Genomic DNA, 23,641 nt, shown 5'->3' on the forward strand with positions numbered 1-23,641 from the left:
CAGATTCTGAAGGTTTCTGCTGTTTTAGAGGAAATGTGACCTGCCATTCGTTTCAGTCCCATATCTTGGAAACAGCATCTCTGTGTAAATCAATGTGTTGGGTTTGAACTATGAAACGTTAAATAATTTAGATTTTGAGGGACTTCAGAAATCTCCTCTTTCCCAGGACGATGTCCCAGCAGCTGCAACTAGTTGAAATGCTGAGCTAACAATTGCCTGGATTTAATAAGGAAGGGGCTGGAGACTGGTCATGTTCAGTGAAGGACCCTCAGCCTCAGCTGTTGCTTCCCTTTTCACCCACCAAAGACCAGAATTGTTGATATTAAAGACCATACTGAAACGTCGCCTTTTCTCCCAGGCATTTGTCTGGAGAAGAGGAATTAGTAGGTAGTATTGAGGGTGGGATGAACTCGGAGGGGGGGCAGTTGGCATGATTTGTTATGTTTGATGTTTTTTCCCTGCTGTTTGCTTCACCAAATATTGTACAAGCCACAGAGTTCTGGGTGAGTTCATTTACAGTAATTATTACTAATATACTTGTAATTATTCAGAAAGTGTTCCATTTTCTCCGTTAACATTGCAGATGACGATGTTGTTGGTGTATGATTCCTGCAATGTATGTTATGGAAGAACTATATTTCCTAGAGAGGATGGACACAGGAAAGGAGCAACACAGCAGTACTGAACCACTAAAACGATGATGCTACGGATGTCCTGAGAAACAGATGAGAGTCTGGACTATCTATACCATAAAATGGATGTCAGCCTTCAGTGTCTCCTTGCTGAACTGGTGGGCAGTTCTGTACTAAAGTCTACTGGCTCACTTATTGCAAGAGGCTCCAAATCCACACACCCTTCCTTGTACGTGGAATCTCATTGAGCGGAGCTCCAGTTAGCAGCAAAAATGTGACGACACATCTGTTTGCAGGGTCAATAATTAGGATGTTTCAAAACCAAAATGCTTCCATTTTTTTCTGAGGGTAATAAGATATATGCAATTTTGAAAAATAGAATTAATATATTTATGTGGTGTAAATCTTCTGTATTTTACTGAAATTGCTTAAATGTCCAGGTAAACTTACTTATTTTTGCTGTCAATGATTCTAAAAGAGAGAGAGAGAGAGAGAGAGAGAGAGAGAGAGAGAGAGAGAGAGAATGATGTAAATGTGTACATCTTGTTTACTCAAAAAGGTATATTCTCTAAATCTAGTTAACTGTATTAATTAAAAAATCTCCTAAATGAGAAGGTATAAACCAACCATGAAAATCTAAACACTTTCTAATTTTTGTCTTAGCAGAGAATGATAACTTATAGAGCACAGCATGTCCCTGGCAGAGCCAGGAATACAACCTAGTTATTCTGATAGTAGCTGGGTTAATACCGCACAAAGCTACTCTCCAACCTTCCTTTTGGATCAAAACCACATTCATTGTGCCTGTAACTCTGCCCCTTGCGTTGAATTTTCTGTGACTATTCCAGCAAATATGTTCGCATTCTCTTGAGCACAGATATGTAAATGAAGCATGAAGAATATTCATGGGAAGTGAGCTTATAATTATAATTATCTGGGTCATCCTGTTTACCATTTTTAAAACTTTGAACATTCGCTTTCTTCCAGTCTCCTGGAACCTCCCCAGTGCTCCAAAACTTATTGAAAATCAGCATTAACTGTCCAATGAGCTTCTCAACAAGCTCTTTTAAAACTCTTCGATGCAAGTTCCCTTGATCTGCTGATCGAAAAATGTTTAACGATAGTAGCTTCTGTTTAACTTCCTACAGAGAAACTAGTGGAATGGAAAAATGATGAGACATGTAAGCTGTCCTTTCACAGTCCCACCAAGGATGAGCATTAGCCCTGTCCTGGGAGATACCCGTAACAAGTCTGAGGGAAGTACACAATCCATGGCTCATTCAGCCCTTGGACTTTCTCATGAATCTATGTGTAAGTGACTATCTTTTCATGTAATGTATATGTATAGATACATATCTGAACATGGCCAGTTGTGGTGGTGGGCTCCCTGGGGTCTGATGTGAGAGCTGAATACTTTTCTTTATGAACTGGACTTTTCCCATAAACTCCACTCTCTATGGACCAGCCAATTGCCATCAGATGGCAACAGTTTCTGCCAACAATTGCTACTGAATTTGAATATTTAGTATTCACATTTCATGCCTACTCATCAGAAATCATATTTAGAATCCCCCAATCTTCTGATCCTCTGTTCATCAGATTGAAAGCCACCTTTCAGTTATTAATAGGAACTCACCCTTTTTCTCCTCAGGAATATCTGGAAAATAAATACATCGAGTCAAACTTTCCACAAAGGCACTTTGCATGGGCAAAAATGTCCAGCTGTGCACTCACAGTATGGTGCAAGGGTGGGTTGGATGCTGAGGGGCATTTTCCAAAGCAGAGTGTCAGGTTTCTCCAAGTCCTTTGAGCACTCTCCATCTGTGCAGTCCCTGAGGGTGAGGCTAGGGCATGTGAAAAGTGATAGATCCCTCCTGAATCATAGGCTTCCAGTCTTGACAGTTACCACTGTGCCTGGCCACAATGCCATAGACACAGCATGGGGGGAGAATGGACATTGAGTGGATTAGAAAGCGCTGCATCTGCAGACCAGGGTTCTATGCACACAGGAAAAGGTTAGCTAACAAGAACACAAGATTCTGCTGCCCAGTAGTTAGAGTACTGATCTAAGAGGGGAAGACCCCGGTTCCAGTCCCTTTGCTCCAGTGACTGTCTGATTGCCCAATGATCTTCAAAAGGTGGGCTAGAATTATATTACATATGAAATTGTACTAAGCTATCAGCTTCATAATGCTCAGTGGGTTGTGTTAAACCTACTCTAAGCTGTGTGGCTTCCACCCCTCATTTAAAATGGCCATTCGAGGCAGCCAAACACCCCCACCTACAACAAAGGGAGTATGAGAGCCTACCCAGTAATTTGGACTTTGTGGGCGGAGAGCTTGAAGGGGTATTCACTGTCTTTGGGCATGTCTACACTACAATCCTAAATCGACCTATGTGACTTGGACTTACAGCCACTGCAGTAATTACTGCGGAGGCTGATGTCCGCATTACCCTCCTTCTGTCAGTGGTTCATGTCCTCACCAGAAACACTTGTGCTGACTGAAGATGGGCAGTGTGGGGAGCTGAGAGTCAGGGCCCACAGCTCCCCACCAGGAGCCCATCTGCCCCACTGTGCTTTTCACCTCCACACTCACAGCTGAGAGTGGGGAGTGTGGGGGGAATTTGGCCGGGGCTTCTTGCCTTCAGTGGGTAGATTTGCACCCAGAGTCTGGTCAGCTGCTGAGCTTCTTGTAGGAAGTTGGGAGCTGGGACCCCAGGGAGCAGCAGGACTCCCAGCAGGAAGTGGGGAGCCAGGGTGGCAGCCCAGCTTGGAGTGGAGACCCAGCAGAAGCCCAGCTGAGGAGTTGGGAGCCAGTTTTCTTGTCCAGCAGAGCCATGAAATTTACAAGACAGCCAACAGCTGAGGTGAGGAACACAGTGTGTACACAGACACTGCACCGCCCTAACCACACCGACATAAGCTGTATGCCTCTCGTGCAGGTGGAGTTATTAGTTGGTGTAGTGAGGGCACTTACATCGGCAGGAGGAAGGCTGTAGCGTAGACACTGACATAGTTAGGTCGACATAAGCTGCCTTATGTTCAGCTAACTCTGTAATGTAGAGCAAGTCCCAGTGAGACAGAGGCTCTATCTACACTACGGACCTTATAGCAGCACAGCTTTGCTGCTACAGCCATTCCTCTGTAAGGTCTCCCGTGTAGCCACTCGTTGCCGGCAGGAGAGAGCTCTTCTGCCAGCAAAATAAAACCACCCCCAGTGAGTGGCGGTAGCTTTGTCAGTGGGAGAGCGTCTCCCGCTGACATAGCCCTGTCCACACTGGTGCTTTTTTGTTGGTAAAACTTTTTTTGGTCGGGGTGGTGGTGACATAGGGGTCAGGGGTGTGAAAAAACACACCCCTTGACCAACAAAAGTCAAATGTAGACAAAGTCACAGACAAGATAAGCAGAGGCAGAGAGAGTCATAGCAAGCAAGACAAAAGCAGAGAGAGAGAAAACAGCCAAGGAAACACAGCCTGGAAGCACAGTAAAGTGGCCCTGAAAAAAAGATTTTTTCCATACAGAGTGCCGGATGGAAAGTCAGGCTGGCAGCAGTGAACAAAGGAACTGTCTCTTCTTTTTGTTTTTTTCCTGCACTCGGAGAAGCAGGATATTGTGCAGTCCTTGTAAATAAACAAGATACCACCAAGGAAAATATCAGACTCCATTGTCAATTTCTCTTCCCATCTGGAACATCTCCAGAGCCCAAAACATTGGCAGACCACTCAGGTGAAAATGGAAAGTAATAATAACAAAAATTAAAGTCCAACAATGGTTGTGTTTGTCTTAGTAACAAAATTAGCCCAAGTAAAAAATCCTCTACTTTCATGAACTTTAGTTTCAGATTATGGTAGGAAATGTGGCCTCTCTCTTGTCTGACCCTAAGCAAAGATTGAAAAATACAGCCTTCTAACTCTTCTTGCAGTCAAATAATTTATTAGTTATTCCATTGCAAATTTAGAAACAATCCTGGTGTATCAGGGTACCATGTTAAAAAAGGGATGGGTGGTGAAATGAAAGGTATAGGGCTTATATAACACAGTGTATAATGCTTAAAATATCAGTGTAGACTTACCCTTTCTCTTGCTCACTTTCTCTGCAAAATGACGGAAACATTTCAGTGTGTGAATATTTTTGTCCATACAGGATTTAGCTAAGGTTTTCTATGGGAGTAGGAGTTGGATATGGAACAAGCTATTTGGAATGTCAAAGGAAGGGAGTATTGGAAGCAACCTGCTATGAGCTACCAAGTACAGGTAAAACACTGGGATATCTCATTATAAGCTTGAGCTAGGTCTTCTTTTTCTGCATGGAACTGTTTCCTGAAAAGAAAGGATCATAAAGATCCTGATAAAGGGGAAATCCTGATGTAGTCTTATCTATGTAGTTGCTATGTCACCTCCATAATTAAAGTTAACAGGGATGGGGAGAGATACTGCACTACTTACACCCCTCCACTGGGACCAGGGAGCAACAAAAAGGCAACAGGTAGAGAACAGGAGAGGAGAAAAACTTTCTTGCTCATCTGGCTGCATCCTGATTAGGCTCAGGAAACATATTTTTTCTTTCCTACAAAATTTTGACAACAGTCAGGCTCCGGGTGAGCTGTGACCATTGCTCATCATGCTATCCAGTGTTGTGTCATTGTGCTCCCCATCTGTCTGGATCCCTCTCTTGTCCTTTGTCTTCTACTTAGAGTGTCAGCTCTCAGGGCCAGGGATGGACTGTTCTGTGTTTGTGCTGAGCCTGGCACAGTGGGGTCCTGGTTCATGACTGGGGCTCCTAGGCCAACCATAACACAAATAATAATAATAATTTATTATTTAATTTTACAGTTCAATTTGGTAATCATTTTTATCAGCTTCAAAATATACTAAATAATGAAATGTGTAATAACTATGAAATGCCAGATCTCACACACACACACACACACACACACACACACACAAAGGCTTGCCTTCGGGAAAATGTCACCCTAGGTTGAAGAACTTGCATTTTGTTGCCCCTGACACCTGCTGCCTCCCTGGGCCCACCATCTATCCCCCATGACACCTGGCCTCCGCTGCCTCCATCAGCTCCCCATCACCGCTGGCTCCCACTACCTCCCTCGTCTGCTTCCCCCTTGGGCTCGCTGCCTCTCTGGGCTCCCAACCCACTTTCCATCACACGTGGCCTCCTCTACCTCCCCATCCTCCCACCATCATCCCTGCACCCTGCTTTCTCCCCAAGCTCCCCACTCCCCCATCACCCTCGAGCCCCACTGCCTAACCCCCACTGCATTGACCCAAGCTTCCTTCTGTGGCCTTGCAGTCCCACCCTTCTCCTTGCCTCTTGACCATGTCACCCCCTTGACCACAGTGCACTGGGCAGTGGCCCACATCACCCACCTCTAAGGCTGGCCCTGGTTCAAAGTAAAGGTCTATGTCATGGGGAAGAGGGGGAAGGACTGCACTCCAGCTATTCCTGGGAACATGGGCAACTGACTGTAGGTAAGAGCAGTTCTGAGGGAGCTGTTGTCAGCGTCAGGGACTGGATCCAGAATACAGGGAAGTAGAAAGATGGCTTTACGTCACCATTTCCTCCCTTCCCACCCATGCCCAGCCCTGGCCAGGACCCACTGTGAGCCAGAACGGAGAACTGGGGCCTGAGTGTGGATGATTTTGCAAGATTGGTCCTTAGGCTGCTTCAGAGTCTAGCTGCTTCCATACACTTCAGAGGGCAGGATGTAAGGATTCCAGAAAATACAGTTAACATTTGCGCTGCCCACCTTCTCGGTGTGTGTGAGTGAGAGAGAAGGAGAGAGAGAGAGAACCTGTTGAAATTTCCAGGCAGACTTACCCATTAATTTCTTGAGAGATTCTGGAAAAGAAAAACAGCTCTTTAAATACCTGCACATTGTTTTATCTAAACTGCATACTGATCAAATGTAACTGATTTTTATTACGATCCATATGTCCTGAGAAATAAGTTCCAGCCCGATCAACCATTATAACACACTGTCAATTGTTAAGCTTACAGCATTTCTTCATTAAATTGTAGGATTTTCTGCACTAATATCCATCGCTTGATATGTCTCTGTGATTCACCAGCAGTTTACGGCTAGACATTTAAAGGTACTAAACTGCCTATCTCCCATTGATTTCAATGGGAGTTAGGTATCTAAATGCCTTTAAAAAACTGACCCTTAGTCCTATAAACAAAATTCACAGTTATTGATTTTAAAACCCAATGTCGAGCTGCATTCAATGGGACTGTGTTGGATTAAGGCATACGTGACTCTGTTAATGGGATCAGATTCTAGGCTATATCAAACCTAAGCCGCTACAGACATTTATGTGGACAGGATGATGTAAAGATTAAAAAAAGATGAAAAAAATATTTGTATATCCTCTTGATCTTCCCTGAGTTAAACTGCTGAAAAATCCATGCAGACTTACTCCTTCCCATCTTGACAGATCCTGAAAAAAAGAAACACAACAAAGTGTCAGCACATTGCTTTATCCACACAATGTCATTATAAAATGTAATCTGATTTTATCAACTAGAAATTGTCCTAAATGATAAGCAACAGAAGAACAATTCTTTGGGGATTTTTACTATATAATATTAAAACATTATCACCATACACTCCTATTATGGAGGCACACTAGTTCCAAAATAGTTAAGGGTTGTGAGAAGCTCGCTTTTTTTGGAAGGTGATTTTTCCAAGTGCTCTAAAATCCATATATGATGTTGATGCTGCTTCTGTGTACCTTAACTGTTTGGTATGGAATGGAATGCTATGAGACACTGTCTGCATTCATAAAGTTTTTGATCAGTGAATGATGCTCTTCCAGCAGTAGGAGTCATATTGTTTTATAAAGGGGGGTAAGAAATTGTATCCTCATTTGACGGAGGTGTAAACTGAGGCAAAGACAGCAGAAGAGACTTGACTGTGGTCATATAAAAAGTGTGTGTCAGAGTCAGGAATAGTTTTCTTGTCACTTCACTGAAGCTGTGTAAATACTGCAAACTGTGAACAACATGTTCTTGCCAGGCCTGCTGTCAGCATGACATACAGCCCACATAGGTAATACAGTGTGCACTTGACATAGTTAGTGCACAGGGAGTACTAGAAATTAAATACGGTATCACTTCCTGGGTGTTATGCTGTGTGAGTGGAAGAGACAAAAATCAGTGAGGATTTTCCCATTTGGCCTAGTGCTTTATCTGAGAAAGACAAATCACTCAAGTTAAGAGAATAATTTCCCATAGTGAGAAATCAGTGTGGATTTACCTGTTTCAGCCAGCAATTCATCTGAAAAAGAAAAAAAAGTGATTTAAAAAAAAATAGGAACTGATGTTAGTGTCCAAATGCAGATAATGGCTTAGTTTCCCAGAGTGAGAAATCATTCTGTCTGACCCACTGCCAGTCAAGTTCCCCAATCCCTCCCCATTACTAACTGCTTGTCCCTGCCCGCAGCCCCTGTCCAGAAATAGTCACAGAAAGGCAGCAACATTTGAGATTTCACTTTGTACATTTCCGTCTCATGCGGATCCCAGGCTGACACCCATGGAGATGCAATAATCATTCTTTGATCCACAGACAATGTGCAGCCTGGGCATGGACCAGGTGAGCTGCCCTCTCACAGCCCCACCAATGTGCTTTCACCTGCCCTGGGGAGACACCTGCTGCGTGTTGGAGGGTAGCGCACTCCAGGACTTAGTCAGTTCTTGATCTGAACTCTGAGGCCTTAAATGAGATTCTCTCTCTCTCTCTCTCTCTCCATAGATTCAAATATTTATATGGAGTATTTGGGGCAGATGACGGAGCAGTCAGCACAGAGGTCGGGGTCCAGTGGGACCCTGCAGATCACAGCAGTTTCAGAAGCCCCTTAGACTCAAAGTTTTTGGTCAGTGAATAGTGCTCTTCCAGCAGTAGGTGTCTTAATGTTTTATAAAGGTGGGTATGAAATTGTATCCTCATTTTACAGAGGTGTAAACTGAGGAACAGACAGCAGAAGAGACTTGACTGTGGTCATATAAAAAGTGTGTGTCAGAGTCAGGAATAGTTTTCTTGTCTCTTCACTGGAGCTGGGTAAATACTATAAACTGTGAACAACATGTTCTTGTCTGTAAATCTATCCTCTTATAACAATGAATTCTTTAACTGCAACTGACAGTTGTGTTGACCATGATTCACACATCTCCCTGCAGCAGATGTTTTGTCTGTGGGTTTTGTATGAGCTCTTAGGGTAGGCAGCAGGTTATAAATTTAAGCCCCAATGAAACTCGGTATAAACACCACCTTTTTCTCATCATCTGAACCATTAACCGTTATATACACTTCCAGTCTTTCAATAAAGGGGACCGGTCCTTTAATGAGCCTGCAAACAATTGCATTTTCCCAAAACAGACAGGCATTTTTAATCATCCCCCCCCCTCCCACTGAGCAGTTCCATGCCCAGTGGTTCTAGTTTTCTTTTATTTCTACTTTCACTAGGCCTCTCCAGTCACTCTCGGTTTCACTGTGTTCCTGGATTAGAAGCTGAGCCTCATTGCCATTTATTGTGTCGATTGCTCTTTGCATAACAACTGCAGTATGGAGAAACCACATGGTAGAGCTGGGTACCAAATAACTCTGTTTATTAAATATAAACATGCAAGCAATCTCTAGATGCATACATACTGCTGACCTGAGTGGTTTGTGATTGCTTCAAAATTATAGAACATGGAGAGAACCAGCAGAGGGCTCACAGAGAATTTAAAGGGACACTACCCTATTACTACACACAATAATATAAGCATATCAAAGTAATATGGCATTTTCAACCCAAAAGATTCAAAAATCACAAATAAACAACCCCCCCCCCCCAAAAAAAAAACCCACACAGGATTGAAAAACAACAATAACCCATGTGGGTGACAATCAGTGTGGCTAAGTCTCACATATTTATAGTAAGTAAGATGCTTTTGTCCCCTGCTGCAGGAGTGCTTGCCAGAATACCCAGCTGCGATCAGATTTCATACATTGCTGTAAAGTGCTGCCTGACAGCGCAGAGCTTCCAGCTTCTCCCAAAAATCAAAATAATTAATTCTGCGCTCCCTCCCAGCCCCACATCAGTTCATTTTGTGCTTCCCAGCTGCACAGCTATCCCACCCCCCATCAGCTCTGCCCATCCTCCACACATCTTTTCTGAACTCCCCAGCTCCATTTTTCCCAACTCCCCTGACCAGCTCTGCTCCTCTTGCAGTTGCGGGTGTTCTACGTACCCCCAAGCACCAACCCCACTGGGAGTTCTTGGTCACACAGCACAGACTGAAGGGGGGTATAGAAGCTGCGCTGTTCCAGGCCTGCTGTCAGCATGACATGCAACCAGCATACATTATACAGTTTGCACTTGACATAGTTTAGTGCACAGGGAGTACTAGAAATTAAATATGGTATCACTTCCAGGGTGTTATTCTGTGTGAGTGGAAGAGACAAAAAAGAGTGAGGATTTTCCCATTCGGCTCAGTGCTTTATCTGAGAAAGACAAAAGTGAACTTTTCAACAGAGGAACTTATTTTAATGTACAAGTTCAGACAATCGCTCAAGTTAAGAGAATACTTTCCCAGAGTGAGAAATCAGTGTGGACTTACCTATTTCAGCCACCAATTCATCTGAAAAAGAAAAAAAGTGATTTAAAAAAAAAATAGGAACTAATGTTAGTGTCCAAATACAGATAATGGCTTAGTTTCCCAGAGTGAGAAATCATTCTGTCTGACCCACTGCCAGTCAAGTTCCCCAATCCCTCCCCATTACTAACTGCCTCTCCCTGCCCACAGCCCTTGTCCAGAAATAGAGTCATAGAAAGGCAGCAACATTTGAGATTTCACTCTGTACATTTCCGTCTCATGCGGATCCCAGGCTGACACCCATGGAGATGCAATAATCATTCTTTGATCCACAGACAATGTGCAGCCTGGGCATGGACCAGGTGAGCTGCCCTCTCACAGCCCCACCAATGTGCTTTCACCTGCCCTGGGGAGACACCTGCTGCGTGTTGGAGGGGAGTGCAGACTCCAGCACTTAGTCAGTTCTTGATCTGAACTCTGAGGCCTTAAATGAGATTCTCTCTCTCTCTCTCTCTCTCTCTCTCTCTCTCTCCATAGATTCATATATTTATATGGAGTATTTGGGGCAGATGATGGAGCAGTCAGCACAGAGGTCGAGGTCCAGTAGGACCCTGCAGATCACAGCAGTTTCAGAAGCCCCTTAGGCTCATGCAGACAGTGGAATGCCTCAAGTCTTTAGTGCCCCTGATAGTCCTTTGAAAGGCCCCTGTGACACAGATGCTGTGTCTTTGAATGTCAGGGACAAGGCATAGCAAATCTGTGTTGGTCTCTGGTGTTGCCAGTCTAACTCTTCAGTGGTGCTGGATGGCTTCAGGGCAAGTCTGTAGCTTTGTATGGCCTGTGTCTCACTGAGGGAAGACATCAGTCTCAAAGACTCTGGAGTTCATAGATTTTGATATGGGCTGAGGGAGCCTCTTCCTTTGATCTTTGGCCTCCCTTTCCTGGTACTTTCTTTCCCTATGTTGTACCTGTAGCCTCTTGACACTTTTGTCCCTGTGTCCTATCAACCGCCTAGTGAACTCCTGCCCTGAAACCCTGATATATGAGCCCCTACCCTTTCCCCATCCACAGCGCTGCTTCTTCGACCCCCAACAGCAGTGCTGACTCTCCTCCTCTTTCCCTGATACAGGATCCTGTCTCTTTCAAATGTGTTAGTGTGAGCATGCATGAGAGAGGGGGGTGTTCCTCATTGCTGTGCTCACTGTTTTCAGGGTGCAGAGACTATAGAGCAGCCTACAAAGGGCTGCTGCATGCGCCCCTTACACTGCACAGTGATGGACTACACCCCTGGATTCACACCCTACACACTATTGTAATAATAATAAAAGGCAGGCCTTGTATGATATTAGTTGAAAAAAACTAATGATTTGATGGTCAATATTGTCCTGATAAAATATGAGTGGTAACATTTTATGTAAGGGTATGAGATTCCCTTGTATGATGTTATTAACACATGTTCCACACCCCACAGCCCTGACCAAGCAGAAGTCAGCAAACAGTTCTGTTGTAACAAAAGAATGTGGGCTTGCCTTAAGGGTCATTTCAGCAGTAAATAGAGTCATCAAGCAGGAAGGGGAAAAAAGGAAGCTCAAACGTTTGGGGGGAAAATCAGGGAACATCCTTCCCCATAAAATCTTTGTCTGCTTGTTCCCGGTTAATTTTTTTTTTTCAAGAGTGGGAATGAAACTAAAATAAGAACGTGCAAAAACCCCAAGACACCCCCACCCCACCCCGCAACATCTGTCTCTAGCATTGCACATAAGAAGACAAAGGAAAAGAAACACTGGACTCAGGGAGCTCCTGACCTGAAGAATTTGGTGAGTAACTTTGATGAAAACATGTGGAGAGAAATTAGGAACAAGTAAGTGTTTCATCTTTATTTTGCTTATTACCAGTTCCCAAATTTTATTCCTCGTTACTTGTACTCACTTCAAATGAATTCCTCTGTAATTTATACACTTGATTTACATTTTATTTAATCCAGTGTATTTAAGATGAAATGTCTGGGTAACTCTCTTTTAAGGTAACAAGCTGTCAGGAATAATGGACTTTATATATTTGTACTGTCCAGGAGAGGGCTGTGCAGGACAGAACATACATTTCTGGGGAAAAATCTGGGTCTGGGAGTGTGTTGGGGTCAACCTGCAGAATATACAAGCCATTAAGCACTCTGAGGATGACAGGGAGGAAGAAGGAAAAAGAGCTCAAGGCTCGCCCTGCTCCCTCCTTCCCCTTCAGGAACATGCTGGCGTGGCCCAGCAGCTCCCTGTCTCTTCCCATCTTGGAAAAATACTGCCCACTCACGAGCTCTTCTCCTCTTCCCTCCAAGGCCTCTCTCTGCTCCTCAGGGTCGAGGAGGAGAGAAGAGGAGGGAGCCTAGCGCTGCTGCATGAGCATCTCCTCCTCCCTCCTGGCAGTGGGCAGCACCTGGATCTGTAGAACACCACCTGACTGTGCAATGTAGCACAAAGAGGCTGACCAGGATACAATATGAAGTGTAGTTCACAATCCTGTACAGTTGTGAGCTCTGAGCTGAAGTCTCTGGGATGGTGCAGACGAAAATGAGGGCACCATTTGGCCCCCAGAGGGTAACTAAGTAACATAAATGAAAACTTACCCTTTTCCTCATCAACTTTCCCTGCCAAATAAAAACAGTTATTTCACTGTGTGCATAGCTTTCAGACTGGACACAGATCTATCATTTCTATTGTGGATTCTTGTGAGCAGTTGAACTCAATATCTGCATGTGACCTTCTCTTCATCATCAAGTACAGGGTAGGGCTGGTGGCCTGAGCCTGGAGCAGTTCAGTCAGCCACCTGTTCAGACACGAAAGCTCCTGCATTTCCTATTGCAATTGAACTGGAAATAGATGAAGTTAGTAGGAATGAGCCTGAGCCACAGTGTTCAGATCAGATTCTGAAGGTTTCTGCTGTTTTAGAGGAAATGTGACCTGCCATTCGTTTCAGTCTCATATCTTGGAAACAGCATCTCTGTGTAAATCAATGTGTTGGGTTTGAACTATGAAACGTTAAATAATTTAGATTTTGAGGGACTTCAGAAATCTCCTCTTTCCCAGGACGATGTCCCAGCAGCTGCAACTAGTTGAAATGCTGAGCTAACAATTGCCTGGATTTAATAAGGAAGGGGCTGGAGACTGGTCATGTTCAGTGAAGGACCCTCAGCTTCAGCTGTTGCTTCCCTTTTCACCCACCAAAGACCAGAATTGTTGATATTAAAGACCATACTGAAACGTCGCCTTTTCTCCCAGGCATTTGTCTGGAGAAGAGGAATTAGTAGGTAGTATTGAGGGTGGGATGAACTCGGAGGGGGGGCAGTTGGCATGATTTATTATGTTTGATGTTTTTTCCCTGCTGTTTGCTTCACCAAATATTGTACAAGCCACAGAGTGCTGGGTGAGTTCATTTACAGTAATTATTACTAATATACTTGTAATTATTCAGAAAGTGTTCCATTTTCTCCGTTAACATTGCAGATGACGATGTTGTTGGTGTATGATTCCTGCAATGTATGTTATGGAAGAACTACATTTCCTAGAGAGGATGGACACAGGAAAGGAGCAACACAGCAGTACTGAACCACTAAAACGATGATGCTACGGATGTCCTGAGAAACAGATGAGAGTCTGGACTATCTATACCATAAAATGGATGTCAGCCTTCAGTGTCTCCTTGCTGAACTGGTGGGCAGTTCTGTACTAAAGTCTACTGGCTCACTTATTGCAAGAGGCTCCAAATCCACACACCCTTCCTTGTACGTGGAATCTCATTGAGCGGAGCTCCAGTTAGCAGCAAGAATGTGACGACACATCTGTTTGCAGGGTCAATCGTTAGGATGTTTCAAAACCAAAATGCTTCCATTTTTTTCTGAGGGTAATAAGATATATGCAATTTTGAAAAATAGAATTAATATATCTATGTGGTGTAAATCTTCTGCATTGTACTGAAATTGCTTAAATATCCAGGTAAACTTACTTATTTTTGCCATCAATGATTCTAGAAGAGAGCGAGAGAGAGAGAACGATGTAAATGTGTACATCTTGTTTACTCAAAAAGGTATATTCTCTTAATCTAGTTAACTGTATTAATTAAAAAATCTCCTAAATGAGAAGGTATAAAACAACCATGAAAATCTAAACACTTTCTAATTTTTGTCTTAGCAGAGAATGATAATTTGTAGAGCACAGCATGTCCCTGGCAGAGCCAGGAATACAACCTAGTTATTCTGATAGTAGCTGGGTTAATACCTCACAAAGCTACTCTCCAACCTTCCTTTTGGATCAAAAACACATTCACTGTGCCTGTAACTCTGCCCCTTGCATTGAATTTTCTGTGACTATTCCAGCAAATATGTTTGCATTCTCTTGAGCACAGATATGTAAATGAAGCATGAAGAATATTCATGGAAAGTTAGCTTCTAATTATAATTATCTGGGTCATCCTGTTTACCATTTTTAAAAATTGGAACATTCGCTTTCTTCCAGTCTCCTGAAACCTCCCCAGTGCTCCAAAACTTATTGAAAATCAGCATTAACTGTCCAATGAGCTTCTCAACAAGCTCTTTTAAAACTCTTCGATGCAAGTTCCCTTGATCTGCTGACTGAAAAATGTTTAACGTTAGTAGCTTCTGTTTAACTTCCTACAGAGAAACTAGTGGAATGGAAAAATGATGAGACATGTAAGCTGTCCTTTCACAGTCCCACCAAGGATGAGCATTAGCCCTGTCCTGGGAGATACCCATAACAAGTCTGAGGGAAGTACACAATCCATGGCTCATTCAGCCCTTGGACTTTCTCGTGAATCCATGTGTAAGTAATGTATATGTATAGATACATATCTAAACATGGCCAGTTGTGGTGATGGGCTGGGGTCTGATGTGAGAGCTGAATACTTTTCTTTATGAACTGGACTTTTCCCATAAACTCCACTCTCTATGGACCAGCCAATGCCATCAGATGGCAACAGTTTCTGCCAACAATTGCTACTGAATTTGAATATTTAGTATTCACATTTCATGCCTACTCATCAGAAATCATATTTAGAATCCCCCAATCTTCTGATCCTCTGTTCATCAGATTGAAAGCCACCTTTCAGTTATTAATAGGAACTCACCCTTTTCCTCCTCAGAAATATCTGGAAAATAAATACATCGAGTCAAACTTTCCACAAAGGCACTTTGCATGGGCAAAAATGTCCAGCTGTGCACTCATAGTATGGTGCAAGGGTGGGTTGGGTGCTGAGGGGGATTTTCCAAAGCAGAGTGTCAGGTTTCTCCAAGTCCTCTGAGCACTCTCCATCCTCTGCAGTCCCTGAGGGTGAGGCTAGGGCATGTGAAAAGTGATAGATCCCTCCTGAATCATAGGCTTCCAGTCTTGACAGTTACCACTGTGCCTGGCCACAATGCCATAGACACAGCATGGGGGGAGAATGGACATTGAGTGGATTAGAAAGCGCTGCATCTGCAGACCAGGGTTCTATGCACACAGGAAAAGGTTAGCTAACAAGAACACAAGATTCTGCTGCCCAGTAGTTAGAGTACTGATCTAGGAGGGGAAGACCCCGGTTCCAGTCCCTTTGCTCCAGTGACTGTCTGATTGCGCCAATGATCTTCAAAAGGTGGGCTAGAATTATATTACATATGAAATTGTACTAAGCTATCAGCTTCATAATGTTCAGTGGGTTGTGTTAAACCTACTCTAAGCTGTGTGGCTTCCACCCCTCATTTAAAATGACCATTCGAGGCAGCCAAACACCTGCACCTACAACAACGGGAGTATGAGAGCCTACCCAGTAATTTGGACTTTGTGGGCGGAGAGCTTGAAGGGGTATTCACTGTCTTTGGGCATGTCTACACTACAATCCTAAATCGACCTATGTGACTTGGACTTACAGCCACTGCAGTAATTACTGTGGAGGCTGATGTCCGCATTACCCTCCTTCTGTCAGTGGTTCATGTCCTCACCAGAAACACTTGTGCTGACTGAAGATGGGCAGTGTGGGGAGCTGAGAGTCAGGGCCCACAGCTCCCCACCAGGAGCCCATCTGCCCCACTGTGCTTTTCACCTCCACACTCACAGCTGAGAGTGGGGAGTGTGGGGGGAATTTGGCCGGGGCTTCTTGCTTTCAGTGGGTAGATCTGAACCCAGAGTCTGGTCAGCTGCTGAGCTCCTTGTAGGAAGTTGGGAGCTGGGACCCCAGGGAGCAACAGGACTCCCAGCAGGAAGTGGGGAGCCAGGGTGGCAGCCCAGCTTGGAGTGGAGAACCAGCAGAAGTCCAGCTGAGGAGTTGGGAGCCAGTTTTCTTGTCCAGCAGAGCCATGAAATTTACAAGACAGCCAACAGCTGAGGTGAGGAACACAGTGTGTACACAGACACTGCACCACCCTAACCACACCGACATAAGCTGTATGCCTCTCGTGCAGGTGGAGTTATTAGTTGGTGTAGTGAGGGCACTTACATCGGCAGGAGGAAGGCTGTAGCGTAGACACTGACATAGTTAGGTCGACATAAGCTGCCTTATGTTCAGCTAACTCTGTAATGTAGAGCAAGTCCCAGTGAGACAGAGGCTCTATCTACACTATGGACCGTATAGCAGCACAGCTTTGCTGCTACAGCCGTTCCTCTGTAAGGTCTCCCGTGTAGCCACTCGTTGCCGGCAGGAGAGAGCTCTTCTGCCAGCAAAATAAAACCACCCCCAGTGAGTGGCGGTAGCTTTGTCAGTGGGAGAGCGTCTCCCGCTGACATAGCCCTGTCCACACTGGTGCTTTTTTGTTGGTAGAACTTTTTTTGGTCGGGGTGGTGGTGACATAGGGGTCAGGGGTGTGAAAAAACACACCCCTGACCAACAAAAGTCAAATGTAGACAAAGTCAGAGACAAGATAAGCAGAGGCAGAGAGAGTCATAGCAAGCAAGACAAAAGCAGAGAGAGAAAAAAAGCCAAGGAAACATAGCCTGGAAGCACAGTAAAGTGGCCCTGAAAGAAAGATTTTTTCCATACAGAGTGCTGGATGGAAAGTCAGGCTGGCAACAGTGAACAAAGGAACTGTCTCTTCTTTTTGTTTTTTTCCTGCATTCGGAGAAGCAGGATATTGTGCACTCCATGTAAATAAACAAGATACCACCAAGGAAAATATCAGACTCCATTGTCAATTTTTTTCCCATCTGGAACATCTCCAGAGCCCAAAACACTGGCAAACCACTCAGGTGAAAATGGAAAGTAATAATAACAAAAATTAAAGTCCAACAATGGTTGTGTTTGTCTTAGTAACAAAATTAGCCCAAGTAAAAAATCATCTACTTTCATGAACTTTAGTTTCAGATTATGGTAGGAAATGTGGCCTCTCTCTTGTCTGACCCTAAGCAAAGATTGAAAAATACAGCCTTCTAACTCTTCTTGCTGTCAAATAATTTATTAGTTATTCCATTGCAAATTTAGAAACAATCCTGGTGTATCAGGGTACCATGTTAAAAAAGGGATGGGTGGTGAAATGAAAGGTATAGGGCTTATATAACACAGTGTATAATGCTTAAAAATATCAGTGTAGACTTACCCTTTCTCTTGCTCACTTCCTCTGCAAAATGAAGGAAACATTTCAGTGTGTGAATATTTTTGTCCATACAGGATTTAGCTAAGGTTTTCTATGGGAGTAGGAGTTGGATATGGAACAAGCTATTTGGAATATCAAAGGAAGGGAGTATTGGAAGCAACCTGCTATGAGCTACCAAGTACAGGTAAAACACTGGGTATCTCATTATAAGCTTGAGCTAGGTCTTCTTTTTCTGCATGGAACTGTTTCCTGAAAAGAAAGGATCATAAAGATCCTGATAAAGGGGAAATCCTGATGTAGTCTTATCTATGTAGTTGCTATGTCACCTCCATAATTAAAGTTAACAGGGATGGGGAGAGATACTGCACTACTTACACCCCTCCACTGGGACCAGGGAGCAACAAAAAGGCAACAGGTAGAGAACAGGAGAGGAGAAAAACTTTCTTGCTCATCTGGCTGCATCCTGATTAGCCTCAGGAAACATATTTTTTCTTTCCTACAAAATTTTGACAACAGTCAGGCTCCGGGTGAGCTGTGACCATTGCTCATCATGCTATCCAGTGTTGTGTCATTGTGCTCCCCATCTGTCTGGATCCTTCTCTTGTCCTTTGTCTTCTACTTAGAGTGTCAGCTCTCAGGGGCAGGGATTGACTGTTCTGTGTTTGTGCCGAGCCTGGCACAGTGGGGTCTTGGTTCATGACTGGGGCTCCTAGGCCAACCATAACACAAATAATAATAATAGTTTATTATTTAATTTTACAGTTCAATTTGGTAATCATTTTTAGCAGCTTCAAAATGTACTAAATAATGAAATGTGTAATAACTATGAAATGCCAGATCTTATCTTTTGGCTAATTTAAGTGCTGTGTGACGTTTCATGGCATTTCACACACACACACACACACACACACACACACACACCCCAAAGGCTTGCCTTCGGGAAAATGTCACCCTAGGTTGGAGAACTTGCAGTTTGTTGCCCCTGACACCTGCTGCCTCCCTGGGCCCACCATCTATCCCCCATGACACCTGGCCTCTGCTGCCTCCATCAGCTCCCCATCACCGCTGGCTCCCACTACCTCGCCCGTCTGCTTCCCCCCTGGGCTCGCTGCCTCTCTGGGCTCCCAACCCACTTTCCATCACACGTGGCCTCCGCTACCTCCCCATCCTCCCACCATCATCCCTGCACCCTGCTTTCTCCCCAGGCTCCCCACTCCCCCATCACCCTCGAGCCCCACTGCCTAACCCCCACCGCATTGACCCAAGCTTCCTTCTGTGGCCTTGCAGTCCCACCCTTCTCCTTGCCTCTTGACCATGTCACCCCCTTGACCACAGTGCACTGGGCAGTGGCCCACATCACCCACCTCTAAGGCTGGCCCTGGTTCAAAGTAAAGGTCTATGTCATGGGGAAGAGGGGGAAGGACTGCACTCCAGCTATTCCTGGGAACATGGGCAACTGACTGTAGGTAAGAGCAGTTCTGAGGGAGCTGTTGTCAGCGTCAGGGACTGGATCCAGAATACAGGGAAGTAGAAAGATGGCTTTACGTCACCATTTCCTCCCTTCCCACCCATGCCCAGCCCTGGCCAGGACCCACTGTGAGCCAGAACGGAGAACTGGGGCCTGAGTGTGGATGATTTTGCAAGATTGGTCCTTAGGCTGCTTCAGAGTCTAGCTGCTTCCATACACTTCAGAGGGCAGGATGTAAGGATTCCAGAAAATACAGTTAACATTTGCACTGCCCACCTTCTGTGTGTGTGTGTGAGTGAGAGAGAAGGAGAGAGTGAACCTGTTGAAATTTCCAGGCAGACTTACCCATTAATTTCTTGAGAGATTCTGGAAAAGAAAAACAGCTCTTTAAATACCTGCACATTGTTTTATCTAAACTGCATACTGATCAAATGTAACTGATTTTTATTACGATCCATATGTCTTGAGAAATAAGTTCCAGCCCAATCAACCATTATAACACACTGTCAGTTGTTAAGCTTACAGCATTTCTTCATTAAATTGTAGGATTTTCTGCACTAATATCCATCGCTTGATATGTCTCTGTGATTCACCAGCAGTTTACGGCTAGACATTTAAAGGTACTAAACTGCCTATCTCCCATTGATTTCAATGGGAGTTAGGTATCTAAATGCCTTTAAAAAACTGACCCTTAGTCCTATAAACAAAATTCACAGTTATTGATTTTAAAACCCAATGTCGAGCTGCATTCAATGGGACTGTGTTGGATTAAGGCATATGTGACTCTGTTAATAGGATCAGATTCTAGGCTGTATCAAACCTAAGCTGCTACAGACATTTATGTGGACAGGATGATGTAAAGATTAAAAAAAGATGAAAAAATATTTGTATATCCTCTTGATCTTCCCTGAGTTAAACTGCTGAAAAATCCACGCAGACTTACTCCTTCCCATCTTGACAGATCCTGTAAAAAGAAACACATCAAAGTGTCAGCACATTGCTTTATCCACACAATGTCATTATAAAATGTAATCTGATTTTATCAACTAGAAATTGTCCTAAATGATAAGCAACAGAAGAACAATTCTTTGGGGATTTTTACTATATAATATTAAAACATTATCACCATACACTCCTATTATGGAGGCACACTAGTTCCAAAATAGTTAAGGGTTGTGAGAAGCTCGCTTTTTTTAAAAGGTGATTTTTTCAAGTGCTCTAAAATCCATCTATGATGTTGATGCTGCTTCTTTGTACCTAAACTGTATGGTATGGAATGGAATGCTATGAGACACTGTCTGCATTCATAAAGTTTTTGATCAGTGAATGGTGCTCTTCCAGCAGTAGGAGTCATACTGTTTTATAAAGGTGAGTAAGAAATTGTATCCTCATTTTACGGAGGTGTAAACTGAGGCAAAGACAGCAGAAGAGACTTGACTGTGGTCTTATAAAAAAGTGTGTGTCAGAGTCAGGAATAGTTTTCTTGTCATTTCACTGAAGCTGTGTAAATACTGCAAACAGTGAACAACATGTTCTTGGCTGTAAATCTATCCTTTTACAGCAGTTAATTCTTTAGCTGGAACTGACTATTGGGTTGACCATGATTCACACATCTCCATGCAGCAGGTGTTTTGTCTGTGGGTTTAATATGAGCTCTTTGGGTAGGCAGCAGGTTATAAATGTAAGCCCCCATGAAACTCTGTACAACCAGCACCTTTATCTCATCATCCGAACCATTATATACACTTCCAGTCTTTCAATAAAGGGGACTGATCCTTTAATGAGCCTGCAAACAATTGCATTTTCCCAAAACAGCCAGGCATTTTTAATCATTTTTCCCCGACTGAGCAGTTTCATGCCAAGTGGGTCCAGTTTCCTTTTACTTCTACTTTCACTAGGCCTTTCCAGTCATTCTCTGTTGCTCTCTGTTCCTAGGTTAGGAGCCCAGCCTCATTGCCATTTATTGTGTCTATTGCTCTTTGCATAACAATTGCAGTATGGAGAAACCACATGGCACTGGTGGGTCCCAAATAACTTTGCTTATTAAATATAAACATCCAAGCAATGCCTAGGTGCATTAAAAATGCCTAGTGCTCTAAAATCCATATATGATGTCAATGGTGCTTCTGTGTACCTTAATTGTATTTCCTGGTTTTCAGATGTTTAGGTGTAATTTGCACTTTAAAGAATAGTGCTCTTCCAGAAGTAGGTGTCATAGTGTTTTATAAAGGTGAGTAAGAAATTGTATCCTCATTTTACAGAGGTGTAAACTGAGGCACAGACAGCAGAAGAGACTTGACTGTGGTCTTATAAAAAAGTGTGTGTCAGAGTCAGGAATAGTTTTCTTGTCACTTCACTGGAGCTGGGTAAATACTGCGAACTTTGAACAACATGTTCTTGCCCGTAAATCTATCCTCTTACGACTATGAATTCTTTAGCTGTAACTGATAATTGGGTTGACTATTCCCTACTACACTCAGAGAGGCAGCTTGCTGCTGAGAACTAAGTTGTGACACTGAATAGTTCTCCCTAAATAACCTCAGTGACTGTCATAAGCCCCATAGACAATTTCCAGTACTTTCAAACCCAAGAATTAATAAGGTAAGTCCAAAGAATGGCTGACATCTAGACTCATGGTCTTCCATGTTCTCTTAAGACAAATTGGCAAGTAAGAAGAGAGTTGCCTATTTTTATACAGTGAATCCTTGAGTATAGAAGAGTACTGGGAATGAACAAGCAGTCTAAACCCAAAGAATAAGGAGTTGGAGAGAGCAAGAAAGAATCAAAGGGATACAGCTGGCTGCAAGGCCAAGCAACTAAATACAGCATCTCAAGAGGAGGAGGCATCTAGAGTGAGGGGGAGTTTGATAGCAGCCTTGAATTACCTGAAGGGGGGTCCCCAAAAGGATGGAGCTCAGCTGTTCTCAGTGGTGGCAAATGACAGAACAAGGAGCAATGGTCTCAAGTTTCAGTGGGGGAGGTCTAGGTTGGATATTCGGAAACACTATTTCACTAGGAGGGTGGTGAAGCACTGGAATGGGTTACCTAGAGAGGTGGTGGAATCTCCATCCTCAGAGGTTTTTAAGGCCCAGCTTGACAAAGTCTTGGCTGGGATGATTTAGTTGATGTTGGTCCTGCTCTGAGCAGGGGATTGGACTAGATGACCTCCTGAGGTCCCTTCCAACCCTAATATTCTATGAAAAAAAAGTAGAGGTTTGCTTTATTGGTGAAAAAAAAGTAGAGGTTTGCTTTATTTTTTTAACTGATGAGGCTTTCCATTTATTGAGTCTTCTGGTAGAACTGACTGCCACAAGAAAAGCCACTGTAATTAAAAGCAAACACATTGATACAGAAACCACTGGCTCAGATGCCGGCTCCATCAATAGTTCCAGGACCAAATTCAATTTCCAAATGGCAAGTTGTTTCTGCCAATAGAGAAGCAAACCATTGGCTTGTGATGCAGTTATACTAGATTTTGTAAAAGGAACCAGTAAACAATGATTTATTTTTAATGGATAGGTTACAACATTGTCAGTAATAGATGAAATCCTGCCCCATTGAAATAAATGGGAGCTTTGCTATTGACTTAAATAGGGCAGAATTTCATCCAAGAAACCACTCCCCGATCATTATTTCGTTTGAATGTAAACACACAGAAATTAATGAACAATTCTACATAAGAATGCAAAATTAGAATAGAATAGAATATACATCAGCTAGGCTGGTTCAAAGTCAAAACAGTTATTTTCAGTGGAAAGGACAAGGAAAGGAGTTCAAGGAGCCATTTATATATTTTAATACAACCAACCTGTATTTGGCTGAAATTGGTGAAAAAATTAGTGCAGACTGCTATTCTCTCCTCAGGTGTTTCTAAAAGATGGAGAGGAAATGTTTAAATATATGAGCACTGTGTTAAAAAGCAGTGTGCAATCATGCAAAGTAATAATAATAATGTTAAACTATCAGATGCATAAATGCAGCAAAAATCCCAATATTCTGAAGTGCTCAGAAACCATTCCAAACTTTAGTTAATCTGGAAATTCATAAAATCAGGGGAAATTGCAACAACACGCAAATGCTGGAGACACAGAGACAAGTCAAATTAAACACAGTCTGTAAAATACAAACGTTACCCAGTTTCATAGACAACTGTTCCTCCAACTCCAGAACCCAATTCAACATATACATGAAGCTGCTGGGACAGGAGCCCAGATGTTCAAAAGTTACTTACACATGTACTTCCCATTGATGTGAATGGAAATAGATGCCTAAATACATTTGAGGATCTGTGCCAATGTGACCTGATGAGCCAACAGTATGCAGATGCTCCCAGCTCTATATTTCTGTTTTATCTCCCAGCTTTCCCAATACATGGATGATAG

At 43.3% G+C, this 23,641-nt stretch overlaps 1 protein-coding gene and 1 long non-coding RNA gene across 3 annotated transcripts in view; one reads left to right on the forward strand and one right to left on the reverse strand.

The window, feature by feature from the left end:
* LOC114018365 (butyrophilin subfamily 1 member A1) overlaps positions 1-23,641 on the reverse strand; it is a 187,874-nt gene that overhangs the window by 144,781 nt on the left and 19,452 nt on the right. For both annotated transcript variants that reach the window (XM_043534746.1, XM_043534745.1), the window contains 8 exons: positions 23,068-23,129; positions 20,203-20,223; positions 19,605-19,625; positions 17,795-17,815; positions 15,358-15,378; positions 14,221-14,241; positions 12,845-12,865; positions 10,252-10,272 (listed from right to left, as the gene is read on the reverse strand). In XM_043534746.1, coding sequence (XP_043390681.1) covers positions 10,252-10,272; positions 12,845-12,865; positions 14,221-14,241; positions 15,358-15,378; positions 17,795-17,815; positions 19,605-19,625; positions 20,203-20,212 — 136 coding nt within the window. In that variant the 5' untranslated portion in view covers positions 20,213-20,223; positions 23,068-23,129. The remainder of the gene's footprint in view (positions 1-10,251; positions 10,273-12,844; positions 12,866-14,220; positions 14,242-15,357; positions 15,379-17,794; positions 17,816-19,604; positions 19,626-20,202; positions 20,224-23,067; positions 23,130-23,641) is intronic.
* Positions 1,012-16,986, forward strand: LOC122463659. The gene is made up of 3 exons (XR_006287235.1): positions 1,012-1,026; positions 3,852-3,854; positions 16,810-16,986. It is a non-coding gene; the product is annotated as an uncharacterized LOC122463659 (long non-coding RNA).

The sequence above is a fragment of the Chelonia mydas genome, chromosome 23, assembly GCF_015237465.2.
Source record: "Chelonia mydas isolate rCheMyd1 chromosome 23, rCheMyd1.pri.v2, whole genome shotgun sequence".
Classification (NCBI taxonomy): domain Eukaryota; kingdom Metazoa; phylum Chordata; order Testudines; family Cheloniidae; genus Chelonia; species Chelonia mydas.